Source organism: Syngnathus leptorhynchus, chromosome 2 (genome assembly GCF_054491065.1).
Source record: "Syngnathus leptorhynchus isolate UIUO chromosome 2, UIUO_Slep, whole genome shotgun sequence".
NCBI lineage: Eukaryota > Metazoa > Chordata > Actinopteri > Syngnathiformes > Syngnathidae > Syngnathus > Syngnathus leptorhynchus.
This window is the reverse complement of record NC_141196.1, coordinates 3,135,688-3,161,361: the sequence shown is the minus strand read 5'-3', so window position 1 is coordinate 3,161,361 and position 25,674 is coordinate 3,135,688. Positions and strand designations below refer to the sequence as shown.

At 47.3% G+C, this 25,674-nt stretch overlaps 1 protein-coding gene across 6 annotated transcripts; it reads left to right on the top strand.

Moving 5' to 3' along the window:
* The first annotated feature begins 211 nt into the window (after window positions 1–211).
* On the top strand, window positions 212–25,006 carry dnah2 (dynein, axonemal, heavy chain 2). 6 transcript variants are annotated; one of them, XR_015063295.1, is made up of 88 exons: window positions 461–622; window positions 711–782; window positions 904–1,017; window positions 1,133–1,428; window positions 1,520–1,684; window positions 1,763–1,991; window positions 2,319–2,429; window positions 2,510–2,745; window positions 2,828–3,019; window positions 3,810–3,967; window positions 4,055–4,142; window positions 4,207–4,412; window positions 4,496–4,625; window positions 4,697–4,879; window positions 4,947–5,155; window positions 5,468–5,614; window positions 5,682–5,838; window positions 5,923–6,032; window positions 6,114–6,243; window positions 6,316–6,504; window positions 6,580–6,724; window positions 6,813–7,005; window positions 7,064–7,264; window positions 7,353–7,509; window positions 7,625–7,799; window positions 7,899–8,062; window positions 8,127–8,288; window positions 8,363–8,466; window positions 8,540–8,696; window positions 8,781–8,863; window positions 8,927–9,107; window positions 9,185–9,323; window positions 9,399–9,772; window positions 9,849–9,974; window positions 10,037–10,147; window positions 10,226–10,414; window positions 10,498–10,601; window positions 10,673–10,862; window positions 10,949–11,129; window positions 11,222–11,349; window positions 11,428–11,580; window positions 11,645–11,770; window positions 11,840–12,058; window positions 12,124–12,241; window positions 12,308–12,582; window positions 12,653–12,805; window positions 12,921–13,073; window positions 13,173–13,264; window positions 13,332–13,530; window positions 13,635–13,859; window positions 13,931–14,035; window positions 14,111–14,299; window positions 14,377–14,462; window positions 14,531–14,661; window positions 14,729–14,878; window positions 14,945–15,112; window positions 15,192–15,492; window positions 15,592–15,724; window positions 15,791–15,930; window positions 15,996–16,206; window positions 16,284–16,400; window positions 16,490–16,631; window positions 16,700–16,869; window positions 16,940–17,056; window positions 17,129–17,293; window positions 17,360–17,482; window positions 17,561–17,709; window positions 17,844–17,910; window positions 18,040–18,190; window positions 18,276–18,424; window positions 18,515–18,648; window positions 18,712–18,856; window positions 18,944–19,143; window positions 19,229–19,355; window positions 19,423–19,609; window positions 19,799–19,947; window positions 20,037–20,220; window positions 20,301–20,491; window positions 20,556–20,747; window positions 20,811–20,995; window positions 21,244–21,478; window positions 21,571–21,719; window positions 22,227–22,341; window positions 22,985–23,161; window positions 23,737–23,811; window positions 23,871–24,021; window positions 24,099–24,403; window positions 24,778–25,006. XR_015063295.1 is itself a non-coding variant. In XM_085903522.1 (88 exons), the coding sequence occupies exons 1-88, from the start codon at window positions 559–561 to the stop codon at window positions 24,251–24,253; spliced, it is 13,815 nt and encodes a 4,604-aa protein (XP_085759648.1). In that variant the 5' UTR covers window positions 461–558; the 3' UTR covers window positions 24,254–25,006. The 6 variants fall into 6 exon arrangements, 5 of the variants coding, with proteins under 5 accessions (XP_085759658.1, XP_085759676.1, XP_085759648.1 ...); XM_085903522.1 differs by having other exon boundaries at window positions 9,399–9,616; window positions 9,680–9,772; window positions 24,099–25,006; XM_085903532.1 differs by lacking the exon at window positions 461–622 and adding an exon at window positions 212–351 and having other exon boundaries at window positions 660–782; window positions 24,099–25,006.
* The last annotated feature ends 668 nt before the right edge of the window (window positions 25,007–25,674 follow it).

Below are 25,674 nucleotides of genomic sequence, written 5' to 3'. Positions count from 1 at the left end.
AAATTATACGGTCATTTATAGTGACTGAGGTTTTGTCAACAAAAATCTTGTCCTTTTTAGATACACATTTATCACTGTTAACGAAACTACGCTCTCAATAAATCACATTTTAAAAACGCAAATTATGCTGAAAAAAACCCCCCACTTGTCGACATCATTTGGTGATGTCATTAAATGACGGCACATGTTTATGACGTCATCGGTTAGCCCGCTCCCTCGCATGGAGGTGCCCCGCACCTGCAACCATTACGGAAATTAGCTGCGTCAAATTGTTTTATTCGACGATAGGAAATATATATATTATTTTTCCAAATGAAAACTGAGGAAAAAGAAGGGAAACTTTTTAGAAAGGTATGTTTAGAAAATGTTTTTCGCCAAGAGTTGCCGTCCACTCTGTGGTTTTGTCCGTTTGCCATGAAAATACGCCACCATTGCTCTACGTCTAGGATATTCTTTCACTTTTCAAATTTTCGACTGAATTGAATTTAAAACATCACCGTGTAAGTGTAGCTTCGCTATGGAACCCAACTTCAAGTCGTCTTGTTTCGTGTGGTTACTATGGTAACATTGACGCGCCTGTTGTCCCGCGGGGCTCGAAAACTTCGTAAAGTCTGGCTTGAGTGTGAGTTTCAATAAATGTTCCTTTCATTTTCTTGTAGTTTCTCCACATCTGTGAGACGTTTTTTGCCTTTGCTTTGTCGAATTGAAAGTATGTGAGATGGAGTCACCAGGCCAGGATGTCACAGAAACACCTAAGGGTGAAGATGACAACAAAAATGCCGGTAAATTATATCGAGTAATTGAATGGAAGTCATTCCTACTCGTAGCATAGTTATGTCAAATGTGTGTTTTCTCTATTTTTAAAATGACTTTTAACTTTGTCTTCTCCTGTTACTGCTTAAGTTACCACTCAAGAGAAGGAAGATGAGAGTAACGCCAATGAAAACATTAAAAACGACAACAAGGAAAACAACGACAACAATGAAAACAATGGAGACGATGCTGATAAAGATAATGGTTAGTACCTCACATTGAATCACTCCAGATATCATAGAAATCTGCTTCTATTTCCGTCATGTTCAATTGGTGTTTTATGGCTGACCCTCTGCCGAATAATTCATTAACGCGACAGCTCCAGTTACCGCGGAGGAAATTGAAGGTGAGAGTAAGGCCAATGACAACGACAACAACGATGCCAAGGACGAAGGCAACGATGGCCCCGCCGATGACACCAACACTGAAATCACCAACGACGACAGTAAAGAGAACAGCATGAACAATGACGAAGACAGTAAAGAGAACAGCTCGTACAACAACAACGAGGAAGAGAAAAACGACGCCGAGGAGAAAATCGACGACGACGAGGCCGGTCCCATTGAAGTCGTTGAACAAATCGACCCCTTAGAAATCTTAAGGAAGATTTGTGATGTAAAACTAGTATTCATTTTGGAATTGTTCTCTTTTCCGTTTTTGTCGAATGACATTTCGATCAGTGCCTCCTCCTCCTCCTCTCTTGTAGAAATTCATCCGTCGCGTGGATATTTCAGGTGTCACCAAAGAATCGTGGCAGGAGGAAAATATCAAGTCACTTGAACACTTTATTGAGGACACCTCCATTCCCACCTTGATGGTCTACTTGGACGCGAACTTGACGTTGCAGGTGGAATACACCGTTCCCACACAGGTACAGTGAACGTCTGGATTTTGAACCCCATTTGTGCTTTCATTTGAACGTTTATTGGAAAATCCAATTTCACTCCAGGTGGTAGAACAGCTGGGCTACTTTCTCCGTGAGCCCGGAACAGTGATTACATCGGAGAACTTCTACGAAGAGGTCGAATACAGCACGGTGCAGGGCGACCCCACCGAGAGCTTGCTTCACTTTCTGACCAGTTTGCATTCGGATGAAAATGACATCAGCAGCGAGTGGGAAGCGGGCATCAAGGATAACTACATTAACGGCATGCATACCTATCTGGCCATCCTCACAGGTACCGACGGGGATGCTCGAGTGGCTCGATCGTCATCATATTAGACTGGGAGGAGAGCTCAATGATTTTGAAGAAAAAAAAGAAAAATTCAATTGCCATCGTTTTCTTTCCCCCTCCCTCTTTCTACCTTTTAACTCGTTCACTGCCATCGATGGCTATAGACCATTTTTTTATTTGGGTGGCCGTGACTAAGTATTCCCTCATATATATGTGGACTATCCTTCTCAAGCACTGAACTGATTTAGACACTTTATAGATTTAAAAAAAAAAAAAAACATAAATCAAGATTCCCATGTGTAAATGCCCTGTGTATCTTGTTTTGAACAGATAATGTCAGTAAGAAGGAAGGTAGGACACTGCTGTACATCCCAATGGAAGGCCTGAACGACAGTGCCGCGGAAGGCAGCAAGGACACCCGTCTGGTGCAGAGGATGGAATGTAAAGATTCAAATGACAAAGCCCACAAAGTTTATCACAGCGCAACCTGATGCGCCTCGTTCTCGTCCGCATTTTTTTAGCCGTCTTAATCCACTGGTCGGATCAGATCAAGGAGCTGCTGAACATACAAGACACGGGCAGGAGCGACAACAGCGGCCCGCTCCAGGAGATCGCGTACTGGGAGAGTCACTCCAAAAAGTTACGAGACATGAGTAAGCAGCTGCAGAAGCCCGGCGTCAGGCATATTCAGAAACTACTGGAGCTGGCCAACTCGTTATATGTCAAGCGCTTTACGAAATTGTCCTCGGAACTTCAGGTGAAATCCTCAAATTGTTTTTAAAACTGATTTTCTTTTTTTTTCAGCTCACATAACTGAATAATATTGTTTTGTTGCCCAGGATTTATCAATGGAGGCGCAATCCAACTTGAATTTCCTGTCCTTACTAGCAGGCCCATGCGCTGAATTGCGTACCCTTAGCATCAGCGAACTGGCTCCCAAACTGCACCACATAATCTATGTCATTCGCATCATCTGGAATAATTCCACCCACTACAACACCAAGGAGCGCATCACGAGCCTTTTCCTAAAGGTACGTGGGCACTATTTTAAAAGTCATGCTCATTTGTGTGGCTCTTTATTAGGGCAGAACGATTAATCGAATTCAAATTGATAGCACAGAGTTGTAGGACAGGGGTTTTTCAACTGGTTTTGTCCAAGGGACTACAACTCTGGGACCACTGCTTTGGCGGAATATTATTTTATTTGGCACCGAATGAGGACAGATTTGCATCTGAAAGTCAAAGTCTGTTTTATTGTCAATTTCTTCACGTCAAGACACACAAAGAGATCGAAATTTCGTTTCCTACTATCCCACAGTGACAAGACATATTACAGATTTATACAGTCAGAAGATAGCGCAGAAGTACAGGAGTCTAATTTGGGAATCTCAGCTAAAGTTGACATAATTTGGATGGGTAAATGATTCACAAAATTAGCTGGGAAAATAAATCAAGTCTAAATAATAAATCCATTTTATTTTTTAAAACGTTGCAATTGTTTTCCATTTCTAATCCACCTGCAATACCGCCACAGAGGGTTAGGGTTAGTAGTGACGAGAATTTGCCGTAAAACAGTCCAAAGTACAAATCATTTCATTATTGTTATATAGGGATAATATAATATATTATTTAATTTCCAAGCAAGTCTGAACCAGACACTTTGAAAATAGGACAATTACCTTCTTAACACTATGGAATAATTAAAAATTGTTTGAACTGGCTCCCAAAATGAATCCTTATATTGTGTGTGTGTGTGTGTGTGTGTGTGTGTGTGTGTGTGTGTGTGTGTGTGTGTGTGTGTGTGTGTGTGTGTGTGTGCAGATGAGTTATGAGATAATCAACTTGTGCATCAAGACCATCTCATTGGACAGGATCTTTGCAGGCTACGTGATCTCCAGCAAGAAAGACCTTAACACCTGCATCCAGTGCTGTCTGACCTGGAAGGACATGTACTCACAAGTCTCTAAGGTGCACGACGAGTAAGACCAAGAAGCCGATCAAATTGACGTTGAGTAGGAATTCTTGTTGTGTTTTCGAAATCCATTTCCACTCTTTTTACACATCAGGAATTCACCAAAAGGCTGGGCGCTGGACCAAATAAATATTTTTGTCCCGATTGATGCCTGCATTCAAAGAATGAAAGACTTGGTTGAGGTAATATTTTATCTGCATGCGCCGCTCTGCATTCCTTCAAACTCTCCCGATGTCTTTGTTGTAGGTGTGTAACACCCAGCAGCAATTTGCCCGTTGGGAAGACGGGGACCAAAGACCTTTGCCGTGGTTCAGCGGTTACCAGGGCCCGGAACACACCCTCTCCCTTGTGAAGATCGAGGCCAAGTTCCAGCACGGCCTTCAGATCCTTCGCTCCGTTGACCAAGGCATCCTGGAGGTGGAGAACACGGCATGGCTGATTGAGTTCAACAGGTCGGAACGAACATTGCCACGAGAAGAAAGCCGAAATATGAGTCTGGTTGGGATCCTAAGTTTTTATGTGCGCTTGTGTTCAGGTTCCGTGCGTTTTTAAAGGATCTGGACATTATGCTACAAAACTTGATCACCTCGGTGTTCCAGACCGTGAACTCTGTGGAGGAAGGTCTTCGGCTGATGGACATTTTTAAAACCCTTTCTGCCCGCGATGTGAGTTGTTCGTAGCAATAAGACATCGCAACATGACTAAATAAAATCGTGTACGTTCCGTCTCGTCACAGTCCATCAAGAGCAAAATAACCGAGATGGTGGATGCAATTTATGGCATCTTCAAGAAGGAGATTGCTATGCTCATGAAACAAATTGATGAGAAGAAGGTCGCCATCCCCGACTACCTGCCAACTTTGGCCGGTCAAGCCCACCGAGCGAGGGCCGTTAAATTCCACTTGGAAAGCCTCATGGAGGTGAGTCCGGACAAATCGATTCCGGATCAATCTGCGCGTACGACTCCCATCTGCCTTTCCCACTCAGGTGATCCAAAAGATCCCCGTCCAGAAGGAGTCACACATCTGCAAGCAGGTGCGGACTTTCTACGACCAATCCATTCAGACTCTGAATGACATGGTAACGCAGAGGTTTGCCGAGTGGCACCAGAGTCTGGAGCTGCAATACACCAAGAAGTTGGAGCGGCCCCTTTTGCTGCACGGCAAGGACAACCGGATCGAGGTCAACTTTGACAGGTGGGGCACTGCAAAATTGTGATAGGAAGATGAAGCTTCAAATTTGTTTCATAAACCAGTTGTATTTTTTCACTCCTCCGGATGGCACTATTGGGTGAAATAAAAGTGTTTAAGAAATGGAAAATCTGTCTGCTATTAGCCCAATGTTGAGCAGACAGTGCCACCTAGAGGACTGAAAAACACACCCGCTTCTTCATGAAGCAAATTTGAAGCTTCGTTTTGCCCATTACTGCTGCAAAGTCATCACCACTCACTGGGGCGCCCATGAGTGCCATTCCCGTTTGATTTATTTGTTCCTACCTTCCCTCTCAGCAATCTATTGAACCTCTTTGCCGAGATCAAGTTATGGAGTCGCCAGGGTCATGACATCCCAGACTTTGTGAACGAGATTTACCAGGATCGCGAAGGACTCCGATGCCTCAGGGAACGAGCGCTGCACCTGGCCCGGGACTACAACCGGTCAGCGGACACCGAGGATCTGCTCCAGCGCCATTTTGTATTGACTTACCGTGTGTCTGTGTGGCAGGATCATCGCAATGCTTTCTCCCCTCGAACTGGGTCTGTTTTCCAAGAAAATCTACATCCTTGACAAAAAGATTCAACCGGGCTTCACCAAACTCTTCTGGATGTTTAAAATTTCCTCCAATACCTTTGTCAAGGATTGCCTCGAACATATTTCCAAGGTTTCAATTCACGACCGAGTCTCGTTTGAATGTTCGGCCGAGTTAAAGTGCTTGATTGAAGTCTCCTTCATATTTCTGCTTCAGTTGCAGGTGATAGTTGACGGTTTCAAAGCATCCAATCTGACCATCAAGAACCTCTGCCGCCAGATCGGTGAAACACTCCTGGTTCGGCTGGACGGGAAGAGTCTCTACAGGTGAACGCTCGTTACATATCAAGACTCGAACTTCCAGGATATCTGTGGCGTCTTTTTTTCTTTCCCCCTCATCGCTGTCAGGAATTGGGAGTTTGAGAACGACCAGAGAACTCACCGGCTGCGACAGCAAGATCAAATGCGCGGTGCTCTTCAGCGCATCGTTGACATCATGATCGACATCCACAACACCTTCGCTAAAGATGGACCTGAGGTCCGTTCCGGGCACATTCCTTCACTTTGAATGAGGGGCGTTTCTCAAGATGATGTAACCTTGGCGCCGCAGGTTCAGGTGCACTGGGTCACATACACGGAGAACGTGGACCACATGCTGGAGCAGGCCCTCCGTACCAACGTCAAGCGCTCCATGCAGAAGTTAGCGCAGGCCATCAACGGAGACCGCAAGTCCTCACCCACCCCTTTGTTTCGAGTGCTGTTGTCGCTACGCCAATCGGACCTCAAATCCGATCTCAGGGTACGAGCAACCGTATTGGCCTTCATTCCAACCTGTCAAATGCACGCACATCTCAAAGTTGCGTCCGACGTCCAGGTTGAGTTCTCGCCCTCTCTCCGAGACCTGGGTCAGATCTTGGACGTTCTACCTCAGCTGATCAACACCGTCTCGAAATTCAAGCGACTGCCCCAGCTGCTCTCCTGCGAACAGTCCCACGAGACTCCCATACACGTCAAGATCGGTTTGGGGACAAAATAATTGATCCGCCTTGTTCTTCTGTTGAGCTGCCTTTTTTTTAAAATAAACTCTCCTTTATTTTGATTGCGTAGAAAATGATGAAGAAATAAAAGGCATTCAAGCCGCAGTTGGTGCAGGGATGGCAGCCACTGCCAGCCATCTCAAGGAATATTTAACAACTTGGGACAAGTATCGGGACATTTGGGAGACCAACAAGGACAACTACATACAACGTTACCAAAAGCTCAATCAACCGGTCGCCTCCTTCGATGCAGACATCCACAGGTACCGTCGTCATATTGCCGTCGGGTGGATTTTGCTCTAAGACCACCGTGAAACTCAGGTACACAGAAATCGAAACGAGCATCCAGCAGGAGGAGACGGTCACCAACTTCCAATTCATTGTGCTGGACTGCTCGCCGCTTAAGACCTCGCTGGTGCAGCACTGCAGCCGCTGGCAAACCAAGTTCATGCAGCTCCTCGTCCGCATCGCCGGCAACGCCCTCAAAGACATGCACGCCTCCATGAATCGGAACGCCAAGAGGTGAGTCGTCAAAGAGTGACACCCGACGAATGGAATGCTTCTTTTTATCCGAGTTCTGATTTGAGATATTTGGTTTTTATGTTTTGAGGTTGGGTGAACCCAACGCAACTCTGGCCGAACTCGGCGAGAGCTTGGCTCTCCTGGAGTCCTTCCAAGGCAATTTAGCCAAGACAGAGGCGGGCATTGATCTAATCCATGAACAATTTGCTGTTCTGGACAAATATGGTTTCCCTCTTGATCAGAATGTAAGCATCCATGCGGCGAGAAAAATGCCAAAAAAATTGGAACGCGTCGCTCGTTTTTTGAAAAGAGTTGACCATCGTCACTTCATTCGGTACATCTGCAATTTTTTCTCTTCAGCTTCAAGACCTGCGTGGGACACTAAACACCAAGTGGGAGTGGTTCCAGCAGGTTCTTACCGACAGCGACGTCATGCTGCAAGGACAAAAGCATAATTTCAAGAACAACTTGCTCAGCTCCTCTGATGAGCTGAATGAGAAAGTCCTCACGGCCATGGAGGAGTTCAATACCTCAGGTCCCACACACCTTTTTTTAAAAAAATTTTTTATTCTGTGTGTGATTTGGACATTGACTTTTCTTCAGATATGAAACCAAAAGTGTTTTTCACATCTAGGTCCGTTCGATCCTGCCGTTACCACCAGCTTGGCCCTGAGGATGACCGCAGAGCACTACAAACATCTTGAGACTCTCAAAGAGGAGGAGAACTTCATTCTGAACGGCTTGAGCTTCTTCAAGATAGAGCAGGAACCTTCCAAAGCCATCCAAACCCTGGAGAAGGTCTGACATAGCCTTCAATGTCATTCCAGTAGAACGTGGTGCTGATTTGGACTCTCTGGCACAGGATATGGACTTCTTGCAGCAGGTCTGGGAGGTCACGCAGGAGTGGGAAAGCAACTGGAACGAATGGAAAGGTGGACAGTTGGCCACCCTTCGCACTGAGAACATGGAGACCAAAGCGCAGGATATCTATAAAATCCTCCACAAACTCCAGAGACAACTCAGGGTCCGAGTTCATGCAATGGTCACGGATTTGATCTTGACTCCATTTTGACCTTCTTTATATGTTTTGCTTTGCAGGATAAGAACTGGGAAATTGTGGATGTGTCCAAAAAAAAGGTTGATCAATTCAGGAGAATCATCCCTCTTATTGCTGACTTGAGGAACCCAGCCATGAGAGAAAGGTAAAGTACCGATGACGTCGGCGGTGTGTCTTGAGTCAACCAAATCTCCAAACATCTCCAATGCCTCCTCCAGACACTGGAAGGAGATCTGTAATGAGGTGCAGAGCTCCTTTGATCCCACGAGTGCTGATTTCAACCTGGAGAAGATTATTTCCCTGGGTTTCGACAAGTATTCGGACAAGATCAACGCCATCTCCGGAGCCGCCAGCAAGGAACTCTCCATAGAACAGGTCCCTCTTACTTACCCGAATCTCAGTGGGGAAGATTTATCTCCGGCAGGAAAAATTAATACTTCCGATGTATTTCCCCGGAAGGGTCTGGAAGAGATTGTCAAGACGTGGGAGGATATGACCCTGGATATTATACCTTACAAAGAGAAAGGCCACTTTCGTCTCAGGTGAGGCCAAGAAGTGAGAGATGGAAGCAGGAGGAGATGCCTAATTGGCAAAACACCTTGCAGGGGCACAGAGGACGTTCTCCAGGCCTTGGAAGACAACCAGGTGACCTTGTCCACCATGAAGGCTTCTCGATTTGTCAAAGCTTTTGACAAAGAGGTGGACATTTGGGAACGTCAGCTGTCCCAAGTTATGGAAATCATCGAGATGGTGCTCACGGTGCAGCGCCAGTGGATCTATCTTGAGGTATAGCCGTCCGTTTCAAAACGAGGCTGACTCTCGCCACTGCCGTATTGAATTTTCCCATTCTTCCACTCCTCCAGAATATTTTCCAAGGAAAGGACATCAGGGAGCAGCTACCGAAAGAGTGCAAGGAATTTGAAGAGATCAGTAGCAGTTGGAAGATCATCATGACACGGTTCCATGAGACCAACAACGCCCTGCAGGGAACACACCATCCTGGTATCTCAAAAGTGTTTCATCTGATGATTGAGTAGAACCGTAAAATTGCCTTTTAACCGGTCTGTCATGGCTCAGGCTTGCAGGAGACGTTATCCAGCATGAATAGCAAGTTAGAGGAGATCCAGAAAGCCCTGGACATGTACCTGGAGACCAAGAGGCAGATATTCCCACGATTCTACTTCCTGTCCAACGACGACGTTCTGGAGATCCTGGGCCAGTCGCAGAACCCGGAGGCCATGCAGCCTCATCTCAAGAAGTGTTTTGACAACATCAAGAGCCTGCGCACCGAAAAGGCGAGTCGCTTGAACGCAGAAGAGGAGAGCATCTCTTACCTTGTGTGTTTATGTCTCCTGCAGGTGCTCAGAAGGTTGGACGCCACTGCCATGTTCTCCTCGGATGGAGAGATGGTGGAATTTGTCAAGGCGGTCCCACTGGACAAGGCTGTGGAGGTACATTAGTCTTCGACAGCTCGACCGCGACAGCAAATCTGTAAAAAAAAAAAAAATTGTCTCGTATTCGGTCTAGATTTGGCTGTGCGATATTGAGGTAGCCATGCGCGCCACTCTCAAGAATTCCCTCTACGATTGCATGGTTGCGCTCAAGAAGATGAAAAGCCAGAGGGACAAGTGGTCCAAAGACTGGCCAGGACAGGTAGACAACCTCCAGCTGACAATTTTAGGATCATTATCACTAACCCGCTTGGATTTTTTTAGATGCTCATTACAGCCAGCCAGATCCAGTGGACAACTGATGTCACGCAATCCCTCGCTAGCTGCAAGGAGACGGACGACAAGGGCCCTCTTAAAACCATGATGAAGAAACAGGTGCCGATTTTTGTGCTGACACGTGCAACTTTTTCTGCATGCATTTTTTTTTTATTAAAGGCCCTTTCCTCGCCCCAGGTGTCCCTTCTTCGGCGATACTCCGATATGATCCGTAGCAACCTGTCCAAGGTGTTGCGTCTGAAGATCGTCGCCTTGGTCACAGTGGAGGTCCACGCGCGTGATGTCATCGCCAAACTGGCTAAGGCGGGCTGCAACGACGTCAACGCATTTGAGTGGCTGTGCCAGCTGAGACTCTACTGGGAGAAGGTCCTGAACATCGCCCATCACAACCCTCCTGGTTATCCCAAAAAAGATTCTTGAAGGCTATTTTTATTTGTCCCCTGCCACAGGATTTGCACAACTGCATCATCCGACAGACCAACACGCATTTCAAATATGGCTACGAGTACTTGGGGAACTCCGGCCGGCTTGTCATCACTCCGCTCACAGACAGGTTGCTGGCCTTCTCGTGGTTGAGATGGATCCTCCGAAACAGATGGACAATGACGATGTATTACTGCTCAGGTGTTACATGACCTTGACGACGGCGCTCCATCTGCATCGAGGCGGCTCTCCCAAAGGGCCCGCTGGCACCGGGAAGACTGAGACCACAAAAGACTTGGGTAAAAGTTTAGGGATGTACGTGATCGTCATCAACTGCTCCGAAGGACTCGATTACAAGTCCATGGGCCGCATGTTCTCCGGCCTGGCGCAGGTAGGAAGACCGCAGGAGAGCAAGATACTTGTCCCGTCATTCAGCGAGCCAAATAATAAATTTTCTCCCCGTCGTGGCCGAACCAGACGGGAGCGTGGGGCTGCTTCGACGAGTTCAACCGAATCAACATCGAGGTGTTGTCCGTGGTGGCCCAGCAGATCCTCTCCATTCTGTCCGCCTTGTCGGCGCTGCAAACCAGGTTCCAGTTTGAGGAACACAACATCGCCCTGGTGGCGTCATGCGGCGTCTTCATCACCATGAATCCAGGTCGGTCAACGATTGAGAAAGTGCTCTCCTGAAAACGGACTCTTGAGGTACTTCCACTCTTTCTACCGTGTTTTTTTATTTTTTTTTCTTAGGTTACGCCGGTCGTTCCGAGCTTCCGGATAACCTCAAGTCCATGTTCCGACCCATCTCCATGGTGGTGCCCGACTCTACTCTAATCGCTGAGATCATTCTTTTTGGAGAGGGCTTTAATGACTGCAAGGTAACGTCACGGCACTGACGACACCCATCTGAAAATCATAAACTAACATCTGCTCGTTTTGTGACTTTGCGTTTGCAGCTACTAGCTAAGAAGGTGTTCACCCTTTACTCCCTGGCCATGCAGCAGTTATCCAAACAGGACCATTACGACTTTGGCCTCCGGGCGCTCACCTCCTTGCTCCGCTATGCCGGCAAAAAGCGACGCGTTTGCCCCAACGTCCCCGGTGAAGAGGTGAGTCTTCGAGAAATGTCTTTATTTTCTATCCGTTCCCGACTCGTACCATCTCTGTCCTCAGGTCTTGCTGATGGCTATGAAAGATATGAATATTGCTAAACTGACGTCAGCTGACCTGCCGCTATTCAACGGTATCACCCAGGACTTGTTCCCTGACGCGGAAACGCCCGTTATAGATTACGGCATGGTAGGCCGGGTTTTATTCCAAAACAGTCTTCAAATGTGCTTTGTTTTTAGCTGCCATTTCTTCTTTAAGCTCAAGGAAGCCATCCAGGTGGAACTTCGTCAGAAAGGTCTGCAGGTCACTCCTTTCACATTGACAAAAGTCATCCAACTCTTCGAGACCAAAAACTCCCGACACTCGTCCATGTTGGTGGGCAAGACGGGCTGCGGTAAGACTGTCACGTGGAAGACGTTGAAAAATTCCCTCATTGCCCTGCGCAACAAGGAAGTGCCCGGCTACGAGCTTGTGCAGGTATTATTTTTTTGTCTTGATAGCGTCATGTCTTCAAAGCGTGATGACCATTCACTGCTCCTCAGGATTATCCCCTGAATCCAAAATCCATGAGTCTTGGGGAGCTGTATGGTGAGAACGACCTCGCCACCAATGAGTGGTCTGATGGAGTCCTCTCGTCTGTCATGAGAACGGCCTGCGCAGGTAAACCCAAAGACATTCTGATGTCGTCACGTTCACATGAAAATATGACCATTCAAACTTTTGTAGACGACAAACCAGATGAAAAGTGGATCGTATTTGACGGCCCGGTGGACACGCTGTGGATCGAGAGCATGAATTCTGTCATGGACGACAACAAGGTGCTCACCCTCATCAACGGGGAGAGAATTTCCATGCCCGAGCAGGTCTCTTTGCTGTTTGAAGTGGAGAACCTGGCGCAGGCCTCTCCCGCTACTGTGTCCCGCTGCGGGATGGTTTACAATGATTACGTCGACCTGGGTTGGAAGCCATTTGTCAAGTCTTGGCTGGAGAAACGTGAGAAGGTACGCCGCAAAGTCTTCAGGCTAACCCGTCGCCGCGCCGCAGTATTTATTCCCTCGCACGTTTTTGCAGGCCGAGGTGGCACATCTGAAGCCTTTGTTTGACAGTTTCATTGAGAAAACACTGATCTTCAAAAAGAAAAACTGCAAGGAGTTGATCCCCATCACCGAACTCAACGGCCTCGTTTCGCTCTGCCGCCTCTACGACGCCCTGACCACAAAAATGGTTGCCGATTTTTAAAACGCGTCGTGACCTGTTTTGAACTCATTCACTGCCAACATCCGTTTTTAACTGGGCTGGCACTGAATGAGTTCATGTTCCAACTCCATTCCATCCTCAGTTGAACATGTCTGACGCGGAGAACCTGGGTCGGGTCGTGGAGCTCTGGTTCACCTTCAGCCTCATCTGGTCCATTTGTGCCTCCGTCAATGAGGAGAGCCGCAAAAAGATGGATGCTTTTATACGAGAGTTGGATGGCACATTTCCCATTAAGGTCTCTATCTGAGTATCTGAAGAATGCACATTAAACATAAGCAATAGTAACCAAAAAAAAAAAAAATTCAAGTTCTTGTTTTCATTTTCCATCCTTTAGGACACAGTCTACGAGTACTACGTAGACACCAAAAGCAAATCCTGGGCTCCGTTTGAAAACAAACTGCCAAAGGGCTGGCGCTTCAATCCCAAGTGAGTAACAAGATAGCTTTGCGTTCCAGACGAAACACTCGAAAAAAAATCTTCCCTCTTTTTTCAGCGCTCCGTTCTACAAGATTATGGTTCCGACAGTTGACACGGTCCGCTACAACTTCTTAGTCACGGCGATGGTGAATGCTCAGTACCCGGTGCTGCTCAGCGGGCCGGTCGGCACCGGGAAGACCTCGGTGATTCACGGGGTCTTGCATAGTCTGGACAGCGGCAAGTGGTCCACGCTCACTATCAATATGTCCTCGCAGGTTGGTGCGCTACCTTGAAATGTCAAACTTTGATGAATATTAATTAATGTTCGCTTTCGGGCTCTTTTGATAATTCTGCCTCGCTGTTTTTTGTGTCTGTCCAGACCACCTCAAACAACATCCAGGCTATTGTGGAGAGCCGCTTAGAGAAGAGGACCAAAGGTGTGTACGTCCCTGTGGGCGGGAAAGACCTGCTGTGTTTCCTGGACGACCTCAACATGCCAGCTCACGACGACTTTGGTTCACAACCGCCACTGGAGCTGATGCGCCTCTGGATCGACTACGGCTTCTGGTTCGACCGTCAGAAGCAGACCACGACGTATGTCAAGGTGAGAGGAGACGGATGGAGAGATGCTGGCCAAATCCAAAAGTAGATGTAATTGTTGCATGCAACTTTTAGAAAATGTCTCTGCTGGCTGCTATGGGCCCCCCCGGAGGTGGAAGGACTCATATTTCTGGTCGCCTGCAAAGTCGTTTCAACCTCATCAACATGACCTTCCCCAACGTAGGTTTCGCTCACCTTCCTTCATGTTTGGATCAACATCCACAAAAAAAACAAAAAAAAACGTTATTTCTTCAGGACTCTCAAATCAAGCGCATCTTCAGCACCATGATTAACCAGAAGCTTCAAGTTTTTAAGGAGGACCTCAAGCCCGTCGGAGAGCTTGTCACCCAGGCTACTTTGGAGCTGTATTATTCGGTTACGTCTCGTTTTCTTCCTACTCCGGCCAAGACGCACTACCTCTTCAACCTCAGAGATATCTCCAAGGTACACCTCACGCGTTGGACTGATTTTTACAGTGTCCATCTGATTTCTGTGTTCCTGTACCATTCCTTTGACTGCAGGTGTTTCAAGGTCTGCTGAGATCACATCCAGAATTCCACGATAGTAAAAACAGCATGGTTCGACTGTGGATCCACGAGTGCTTCAGGTATTACACACACTCGTCGGTTGACTCCAGAGATTTGATTGGCGCAACTTGGTACGATGTTCTCGCAGGGTTTTCTCCGACCGACTTATCGACCGCAGTGACATGGATACCTTCATCACGTTGTTGGGGGAGAAGATGGGCTCCATCTTTGACCTTGTTTTTCACAATATCTGCCCCGATAAGCAACCCCCAGTATTTGGTACGCACTCTCACAAAGACGGCCTCGTCATGGTTGCCGTTTCTGAGATGATTCCGGTACTCGTCAGGTGATTTCCTAACTGATTCCGGAGTGTACGAAGATCTTCTTGACATGGCGAGTCTCAAGAAGTTCATGGAGACCCAGCTGGAGGAATACAACCTGACGCCCGGTGTCGTGCCCATGAACTTGGTCCTCTTCAGGGACGCCATTGAACACAGTGAGAACACGAGAAGGCCACGTGCCGCCATTGCCGGGTTTTCCACCAACCTTTTCATTTTCGCAGTAACCCGCGTGGTCCGCGTGATCAGCCAGCCGAGGGGCAACATGCTGCTGGTGGGCGTTGGGGGCTCGGGTCGACAGAGCTTGTCCAGGATGGCGGCTTTCATCTGCGAATACCAGGTGTTCGAGGTGGAAATCACCAAACAGTACCGCAAGCTGGAATTCAGAGAAGGTAAGCTGACACCAGGAAGCTTCCATCCCTCCTCTCATCCACTCAAACAAAACAAGGACCTTCTCCATTTTATCCCTAGACATTAAGAAGCTCTACCGTTTGACCGGTGTGGACAACAAGCCCACCGTCTTCCTGTTCAACGATACCCAGATTGTGGTGGAATCCTTCCTGGAGGACATCAACAATATCCTAAGCTCTGGAGAAGTCCCCAACCTGTATAAGCAGGACGAGTTTGTGGAGATCTGCAACGCCCTGTCGGACGCCGCTAGAAAGGAGAATGTGTTGGAGACGCCCAACTCTTTATTTAGCTTTCTGATAGAGCGGGTCAGAAGCAACATGCATGTTGTTCTCTGCATGAGTCCAGTGGGAGACCCCTTCAGGTAGCCTCCACACGTTTCTTCTCGTGAAGTTACACAACAATTTATTTGATGTAAACAAAAAAAGTTCCCATCCCAAGCAGAAGCGTTTGCCACTTGCAGAAACCGAATCCTGCAATACCCGGCTCTCGTGAACTGCACTACCATCGACTGGTTCTGCGAGTGGCCCAAGGATGCTCTGCTGGAAGTTGCCGAGCGCTACTTGGAAGGGCTGGAGCTGGGATCCGCTGAGAACGTGAGACACGTTCAAAATCTGCGTGTAATCTTGCCAAACGAGATTATTCAATTTCGTTCATAACAGTGCAAGACCAAGGTGGCCTCCATCTTTGTGACGACACATCAGTCAGTGGTGACGGGCTCGGAGAAGATGAAGCTGGAGCTGAAAAGACATAATTACGTGACACCCACCAATTACCTGGAGCTGGTGTCTGGATACAAGAAGTAGGAACCGCGACGGACTCGTGTCAGTTTCATGGCTTTACGAAGGGTTGTCTTTGCCCATTCAGGCTTCTGGGAGAGAAGCGCTGTGAACTGGGGGAGCAGGTCAACAAGCTGAAAAACGGACTTTTTAAGATCAGCGACACGGGCGAGAAGGTGGCCGCCATGACCGTGCAGCTGGAGGAGTCCAATCGGCAGGTGGCCGACTACCAGAAGGAGTGCGACGAGTACCTGACCGTCATCGTACAGCAGACGAGGGAAGCCGACACTCAGCAGAAGGTAGGGACATCAAAGACGGGGTTTCCCTTGCAAATCCCGTCCAGTACTGTGCAGAATGCGTTTCTGCGCGTGATTAGACGGTGGGTGCCAAAAAGGAGAAGATTTCAGCAGAGGAGGCTCAATGCAAAGCTTTGGCGCAGACCGCGTTAAAAGAGCTGGATGAAGCCCTGCCGGCCCTGGATGAGGCCACCAAGGTATTGCGCAACTCGCCATCTTAAGGCCGCTCGATCGCGTCCGTGTGCAAATCCGCTCGGCAACTCGAAACGTTTTACCCACGATAAAGGCGTTAGAGTCTCTGAACAAGAAGGACATGACGGAGATTAAGTCATACGGTCGTCCTCCTGCTCTGGTGGAGAGAGTCATGCAGGCGGTCATGACACTTCTCAACAAGGAGCCTACGTGGGCAGAAGCCAAGAGACAGTTGGGTCAGTAAGGACGATTTGATTTGAATGCGGACGACGTACGCTGTCTCACTTGAAAATATTTGTGGCAGGTGAGGCCAGCTTTATCAAAACCCTGATCAACTTTGACAAGGAAAACATATCGGACCGCGTTTTGAAGAGGATCGGCAACTACTGCAGGCAGCCCGACTTCCAGCCGGACATCATCGGCAAAGTGTCTCTGGCTGCCAAGTCGCTTTGCATGTGGGTCAGAGCCATGGAGGTGCGCCCTGGTCGCCGTGCGCCAACCACGGCAACAATTTGGGACGGAACTCAGGAGAAATGTGTCGCAGGTCTACGGGTGTGTCTTCAGGGTGGTGGAGCCAAAGCGGGAGCTGCTCAACGCCGCCGAGGTCCAACTCGCGCAGAAGCAAGCCGAACTGGCCGAGTCCGAGAACAAACTGAAAGAGGTGCCTGCGCTGTTTCGGCCATCGGCCATCAAATTAGGGACAGCTGATGGGATGGTCGCGGTTGGTGCGTAGGTGGCGGACACGCTGATGCGGCTCAACAAACAATATGGGGAAAAAGTGGCCACCAAGGAAGATCTGAAGAGGAGGTCGGACGAGATGGAAGTGAAACTGGACCGAGCCGACAAGCTGGTGAAAGGTCTGGCCGGGGAGGGTGTCCGCTGGGAGCAGACGGTTAAGGTAGGACACACACACACACACACACACCGTGTTGTCGAAAATTGTGAGCTCACGCTGTGCTTTCAGGGTCTTGAAGAGAACATGGGCTTCCTGGTTGGAGATTGTTTGCTTGCAGCGTCATTTCTCTCCTATATGGGCCCCTTCCTTTCCAACTACCGAGTAGAACTGCTTGAAATCTGGATGACAGAGGTAAAAACAACATTTTGAAAGTGTTGCGATTGTGTAACACTAGTAGTGTCCATTTTGGTCTTCTCGCTACCTTCTCAGGTCCAGCGTCAGAATATCCCTTGCACTCCAGGCTTCAGTTTTGCAACGTTCCTCTCAAACCCCACAGCAGTCAGGGACTGGAACATTCAAGGCCTGCCTTCTGATGCTTTCTCCACTGAGAACGGCGTCATCGTTACCCGTGGCAACCGGTCAGAACAAAAACATAGACTATATATATATATATATATATATATATAGTCTATGTTTGGACGAGTTTAAACTTTGCGAGTTTAGTCTATATATATATGATAATAATATTTCATATTATTATTATTTTTTTAAGATGGCCGCTGATGGTCGACCCACAAGGCCAAGCTCTGAAGTGGATCAAGAAAATGGAGATGAAGAAAGCAAGTCATGTCCCAGGATGATGACACTAATATTTAAATAATACTACTAAATAATAATAAAAGAATATTTTTTTAATATATATTAATTAATCTGACTAACTACCTAATTGTGTGTGCGATTTTGCGCAGGGGTTAAAATTAATCGACTTTCAGATGTCGGATTACATGGTCATACTGGAGAACGCCATCCAGTTTGGGAATCCCGTCTTGCTGCAGAACGTCCAGGAGGATTTGGACCCGTCTCTCAATCCAGTTCTTAACAAGTCCTTGACACGAATAGGTCACATCCGCACAGACATACTTTCTCTCGGTGGAATGGTCGGCCGCCGTACCATTAAATAAATGTTCTTGGCTTTTGTTCCTAGGTGGCAGGCTATTGTTGAAGTTGGGCGACAAGGAGTTGGAATATAGTCCGGAATTCCGTTTCTACATCACCACCAAACTGTCGAATCCACACTATACCCCGGAGATATCAACAAAGACCACCATTGTCAATTTTGCCGTCAAGGAGCAGGTTGGACCTTGTTGTTTGTTTCGAATTTCATCAGAATTGCTGCCAAGTGCTCACTGAGCTCGAGCGTGACCTCCTCGAATTTTGCGGCAGGGTTTGGAAGCCCAACTCCTCGGCATTGTGGTGCGTAAGGAACGTCCAGACCTGGAAGAACAAAAGGACAACCTGGTGATGAGCATCGCTTCGGGAAAGCGAAGCCTGCAGGAGCTGGAGGATGAGATCCTCAGGTGAATACATTTGCTTTTTCCCCTTCCTTCCAAAAGCTTTTTCTTTGACGTTGCGTCCGACAGGCTCCTGAACGAGGCAAGCGGCTCCTTGCTGGACGACGTGCAGCTGGTCAACACCTTGCAGACGTCCAAAGTGACGGCCACTGCGGTTTCAGAGCAGCTGGAGCGCAGCGAAGTGACGGAAATCAAGATCGACACCGCTCGAGAGGTCCGATACCAAGCACCCACCCCGCAAATTCAATCATGATTTTTAACTCCTTTTTTAAATGAATCTTTTTTTCTTGGTTTTCCGTAGGCCTACCGTGCGTGTGCTCAGCGGGCGTCCATCTTGTTCTTCATCCTCAATGACATGGGCCGCATTGATCCCATGTACCAGTTCTCACTGGATGCTTACATCAACCTGTTCAACTTGAGCATTGAGAAGAGCAAGAGCAGCCTAAAACTGGAGGAACGGATCGTCAACCTCAACGACTACCACACATATGCCGTGTACAAGTAAGACGCGTTAAGGGGTAGGGTGCTCAATTGTCATCATTCACTCCCCCCCCCCCCCCTCCCCTCTCTGTATGTTTCTTTAAAGGTATGCCTGCCGGGGTCTGTTTGAGATGCACAAACTCCTCTTCAGCTTCCAAATGTGCGCCAAAATCCTCGAGGTCGCCGGCACACTCAACATGGACGAGTATAGCTTCTTCCTCCGTGGCGGGATTGTAAGAAAAGGCAACTGGGACCGCCGAGGGTTTTGTCCGTGACGACGACTCCTCTTTGTGTTTTCAGGTACTTGACAAGAGGGCTCAGATGGATAACCCGTGCAGTAGTTGGATTGTGGATTCCAGCTGGGACAATGTCACAGAATTGGACAAGCTGGCCAACTTCCACGGCATCATGGCTTCATTTGAGAAACATCCACGGGAATGGAAACTTTGGTTCACCAGCGCCGAGCCGGAGAAGTCCCCGCTACCAGGTGTGTGAATTATAAGTATGACGAATGAAAAAAAATGTCATCGATTGATTATTTGGGTCGGCATTCACGACGACAAAATCGGGCGCTTCGTAAACTTCGCACGCTTTACCGAGTGAGACATTTTGTTGACTTTTTGCTCTTGTTTGTGTCGTTTCTTGCACTCGTTGCTTCCCGGCGCGCCCCCTACAGGAGACTGGGAGAACAACTGTAACGAGCTCCAGAGGATGCTCATCGTCCGTTCTCTGCGGCCGGACCGTGTCTTGTTCTGCGCGACCACCTTCATCGTCAACTATCTGGGCCCTCGCTTTGTGGAGCCACCTGTTCTTGACATGAAGGCTGTAAGTTATCTTTTTTCTTTTTTTTTTTTGGGGGGGTCATTTCAAATCCTTGCTTCTGACTCACCGCTGCCCTCGCTCGTTCTCTCCAGGTCGTGGAGGAATCCACGTGCATGACTCCTCTGGTTTTTGTCTTATCTCCCGGCGTGGATCCCACCGGAGCCCTGCTGCAGCTCGCCGAGACAAGCGGCAAGAGTAAACTCTTCCACGCGCTCTCTCTGGGTCAAGGCCAGGCGCCCATTGCCAAGAGAATGATCGAGGAGGGAGTCAAAAAGGGTGCTTGTCTTTTGTGTCAAATCCATTTGATATCCTTTTTCCTGCTCATTCCTTTTTTTTTTTTTTTTAAACTGTTCCAGGTCACTGGGTCTTTCTGGCCAACTGCCACTTATCTCTCTCCTGGATGCCCGAGCTGGACAAGCTAGTGGAGCAGCTGGAGGTCCAGAAGCCCAACGTAGACTTTCGACTATGGCTCAGCTCTTCGCCGCATCCTGAGTTTCCCATCAACATCCTGCAGGCGGGCATCAAGATGACCACGGAGCCGCCCAAGGTAGAAGCCGGCGAAACGCAGGCGTCCACGCGTATCACGGCTTTGCGCCTTTTGTCGTCCGCAGGGCGTGAGAGCCAACATGAAGCGTTTGTACCACCTGGTGACCGAGGCTCAGTTCACCCGCTGCGCCAAACCAGTCTTCTACAGGAAGCTGCTCTTCTCCCTCTGCTTTTTTCACAGCATCCTGCTGGAAAGGAAGAAATTCCTGCAGCTGGGCTGGAACATCATCTACGGTTTCAACAATTCAGACTTTGAGGTAAATCAGGACCAATGTGAGTTTTGAGTTCAAATCACCCCCCCGTGACGTTTTCTCCTAAAGGTGAGCGAGAATCTTCTAAGTCTGTACCTGAATGAGTATGAGCAGATACCATGGGACGCCCTCAAGTATCTCATCGCCGAGGTCAACTACGGAGGTCACGTGACAGACGACTGGGACAGACGCCTTCTCACCACGTACATCAACGACTATTTCTGCGAAGCTGCCGTCACTGAGGCTTACTTCAAGTTAGTGACACACAGCGGCGCCAAGTGGACGGAAAGTGAACAATCTCTGCCAATCCAAACAGTAAAAGTGGTCAGCTCACATTTTGGTGGCAAGAACATACATAAAATGTATTTTTCAGCAGCCTCCAATTAATTAAGAACGATTCAAATATGTTTTGAATTTCTGTTATCGTTGTCGGCCAATTTGTGCCGTTCTATCGCTGGTGGCCGTGCTACCGAAGCTATTTTTTTTCCCCTTTCCTTCCTAGATTGTCAACTCTATCTGCCTATTACATCCCCCACGATGGTCCCCTGTCCTCCTACAAGGACTTCATCAACATGCTACCCACCCACGAGCACCCCGACTTGTTTGGCCAGCACCCAAACGCCGACATTGCCAGCCAGATCGCTGAGACCAGGTCTCTGTTCGACACCCTTCTGTCCCTGCAGCCACAGGTGACCAGCGCCAGTACGGCGGGGGCCGGTCCCAGTCGTGAGGATAAGGTGAGGCCAAAACACCTTCTGACAACTTTAACGGGAACACAACATTTGCCCATATATTTTTTTTTTTTTGCCGTCCCAAACGCTGGCTTCAGGTTTTAGAGCTTTTGGCGGATGTGCGTCAGACCATTCCTGCCATCATCGACTATGAAAGCGCCAGCTCGCTCTTCCTGGATCCTACACCCCTGGATGTGGTTTTGCTGCAAGAGATCCAAAGATACAACGCCCTGCTGAGCATGATCAAGTACGAAGTCAAAGCTCCAGTTGTAAATTGAACATTAGTCTAAAACGTTTCATAAAGAAAAATGAGCCCTCTGTAATATTTATCAAAACAACGCACTGTAGTCGTTCATTGTGCTGCTTCCTTTGGTGTGCCCGTCATGGCCAGTAGAAGGCAGTATAATTTTAGTCAATGTTTAGTCAAACAAAAAATAGACTTCTACTTCCTAATACAGTAAGTTTAGCAAAAGACTAATATATATATATATATATATATATATATATATATATATATATATATATATATATATATATATATATATATATATATATATATGCATACTATTCACAGATTTTATTTCAACATTTTGTCTGTGTAGGTGTTTACTGTATATGTATATTTTTTTAAATAATTGGATGTCAACTTAGTTTGATATTAAATCTAAATTTCAACTTGTAACTATAATGATAAGATATAAAAACGGGTTACCCGAATCTTCAAGCACCACTTCATCTGAATGTTTATGTGTAGGTCATCTTTACTGGAGCTGGAGAAGGGAATCAAAGGCTTGGTGGTGATGTCATCCAGCTTGGAGGAGACCTTCAACTGCATGTACGACGCCAGAGTCCCGCCGCTTTGGGAGAAGGTGACACACGACATATGGGATTCACACACTGACTTATTCTCAAACATGACGTGTACCTTTCCCTACTTTCCCCTCCTATTTCTCTGCTATTAAAAATGTATTTAGCTCTCCCTCACACCAGTGGAGCGTATGCACCAACAAAGCCAGCATCTGTGGATCTAATCGCAGAGTAATAAGCAGCTAAAGCTTTTTAGGCCGGCCCCACTTTCCGAAAAGGACCCTGAGCTTATTGAGCGCCGGCCAAAGGCTTATTACTGTGTGTGTGTGTGTGTGTGTGTGTGTGTGTGTGTGTGTGTGTGTGTGTGTGTGTGTGTGTGTGTGTGTGTGTGCATTCCATTTTATAGGAGCACTGGACAGCTATTAGCTCCGTTGCCTTCAGCTCGGCTTGTCTCTTTTTAACCGACTGCTTGCGTGCCAGAAAACTCTCCAGTTCATTTCTCACTGCCATCCCTTGCTTGTTTTCCCCCTCTCCCTTCCTCTTCACATTCTCTCTTTCTCATCTGTGCGAGGCTCATTTGAATCACGCAGCAATATTAAGCAGCGTCCAACTTCCGCGTCCACCCGGTCATCCCGTCCGGCATCTCATTGTTGTTTTGACTCCAAAGCAAAGTTGCTGAAAAGTGCCGTGGTCTCGCTCCACCAGGCTTACCCCTCGCTCAAGCCCCTGGCAGCGTGGACCCGTGATCTCTGCCAGCGAGTTCTTCAGTTTTCACGCTGGGCCCAGCTGGCGCAGCCCCCCGTCTTGTTCTGGCTTTCCGGTTTCACCTTTCCCAACGGCTTCCTCACCGCCGTGTTGCAGTCGGCCGCCCGTCAAAATAAGGTGACATAGGTGGCAGTTTCACATTTTTTCATCAATAATAGAAAAATACCTATGCTATTGTATATTATTAAAAACATAAGCTACACATGTAAATCATTAAACAATTGAATGTTTCCGTTCAATTCATCGTGCTGCTTCTACTTGGTGTTCCTACCTTGGCCACCAGGGGCAGTATAACACAATTGTACTCTACATCATTTTATTTTCGGATTCACATGTAACCCCCCCGATTTTGCACCCCCTTCTCGGGGTGGCTCGCCCCACTATTCAAGAAGCACTGCTTTATAGTCCTGAACGGCAGCTTTTCTTTTTTTTGCAACAACCGCTGGCAAATATTCCCATAAACAGCATTTACAGTATATATATATATATATATATATATATATGTGTATAATATATATTTATATATATACTATATAATATACACATATAGTGCATAGACGCCATCTTGAGTAAGTCAACGCTGCAGTCTTGTTGGATGTATCAGAGGGAAGTAATCTGTGTGCGAAGGTGCCTCGTTCGCCGGAAGTCATTGGATTAATAAAAAAAAAAACATTGATTTTGTTTTTATGCAGGTCTCAGTTGACACCCTGTCGTGGGACTTTACAGTGTCTAGTCTAGAGGACAGTCACATCCAGAACCCACCAAAGGTAACCCCTTCCCCTCCCACCCCGAGTCAACGTCTAACCGGTTGTCTGTCGGCCTCCAGGATGGCGTGTACGTGCGAGGTTTGTACCTGGAGGGCGCCGCCTGGGATAAAAAGGCTACGTGCCTGGTGGAGGCCAAGCCCATGCAGATGGTGTGTCCCATCCCCGCCATCAACTTTAAGCCCGTGGAGAACCGCAAGAAGATGGCCAAGAGTGAGGGTCTTTTTTTATTGACTTTTCAGTGCAATTATTTTGAATGGCTGAATACTTTCACCTCTCCGTTTTTGTAGACGTCTACCTGTGCCCTTGCTACTATTTTCCCATACGATCGGGCGGGGCTGGCAGGGCCTCCTTCGTCATCGCCGTGGAGCTGAAATCCGGCAACGTCAATCCGGATCACTGGATCAAGAGGGGGACAGCGCTCCTCATGAGTTTGGACAGCTGACATACTCACATACTCTGGACACCATCCATTTTCTTTGATTTTTTTTTGTTGTTGTTTGCTTTTCTTTGTTAGTTTTTTTTCCCTCACCTCCACAAAGTCCTTTCCCTGGAAAAAAAAAGAGAAGAAAAAACATGTAGTGGTTTAATCAAGGTGAGGGAGGTCTATTTTCATGCAAATTTTGACCAAATCCAAGCTGTGAGGGGAGGGAAAAATGAAGCTATTCAAACAAATGAATTTTAATGAGGCCTCTCAGGCAAGACGCAATCTTTCAGGCCCACATTTCCCCACCGGTCAGGGAGGCACAGGAGAAAGTGAGTCGGGAGTAGAATAGAGCCAAGGAGGGGGGGGCGGGGTCAAGGTCGTATTCAGAGTATTCCCCTGAAAGCCCAAACAGACTTCCTTTGGCTTGAAGAGGTTCTTTATCAGAGCAGGCTCATTCTGTGCAGAGCCACTGGTGGTCTCCATGTGGGTGGGAGATTCAAATTGAAATTCCGTCCATTTTCTCTTCCGCTTGTCCTCATCAGGATCGCTGGAGAGCTGCAGCCGACGTTGCGCCAGGGGGGGACAGGATACGTCCGGGACATGTCGTCAGCCGACCGCATCCACGTGTACAGACAATTTAGAGCCTTTGAAAATGTTTTGAAATTGTGGGAGGAAGCCAAAGCCTGGATTTGAATTGCAGAATTGTGAGGTTACTGTGATTTTTACCACTATGTACCGCCATAAAAAGAAAAAAGTGGCTCTCCAAGTAAATATGACTATAAAGATCAATATTCAAATACTGGAATGTAGTAGGCCCAAAAAAAAAAAAGATGGACGAGGTTTTCTTCCCAAAAAGTTTAACTGTGTTATTATTAGCTAGGGTAAAACTAATTTGAACCACTGCACTTAAAAGAACCCCAAAAGAAACATTGGCACTGATTTTAGAAGTGTTCCAACAGTACTTATGTTCTGATTTCTCCAAAACAAATTGATTGAATTTTCAAAATGGGTGATCCGAGCCAGATGTGGAAAAATACTTTGATTCAATTAAGTATTGCACATAAGAGTTTTTAAAAAAATGCAAATGCACTGGCGTCAAGTTAATTACAACAGAAATGGACATAAAAAAATATACTGTTCATAAAAAGTAAAAAAAAAAAAAAAGAAAAATGAAAAATGATGTGAATTCATTATTCCAAAACAGCAAGGCAGATCATTTGAATTTTATTGATGTCCTCCAAAAATGCAAAACTTCTTCCTACGATCGTCAACTTGATTGATTGTCATCTACCAATACTACGCGGTGTATATTATGCGACTGTGACTCGAATCAAGTTGATGCGGCCTTCAAATTTCCTTCTCTTCGGGGAAAATACGATTAGCAGCACCCATAGCATCTCCTGACATTTGATTCCTGAAGTGGAGCCAAAAGAGAGGGA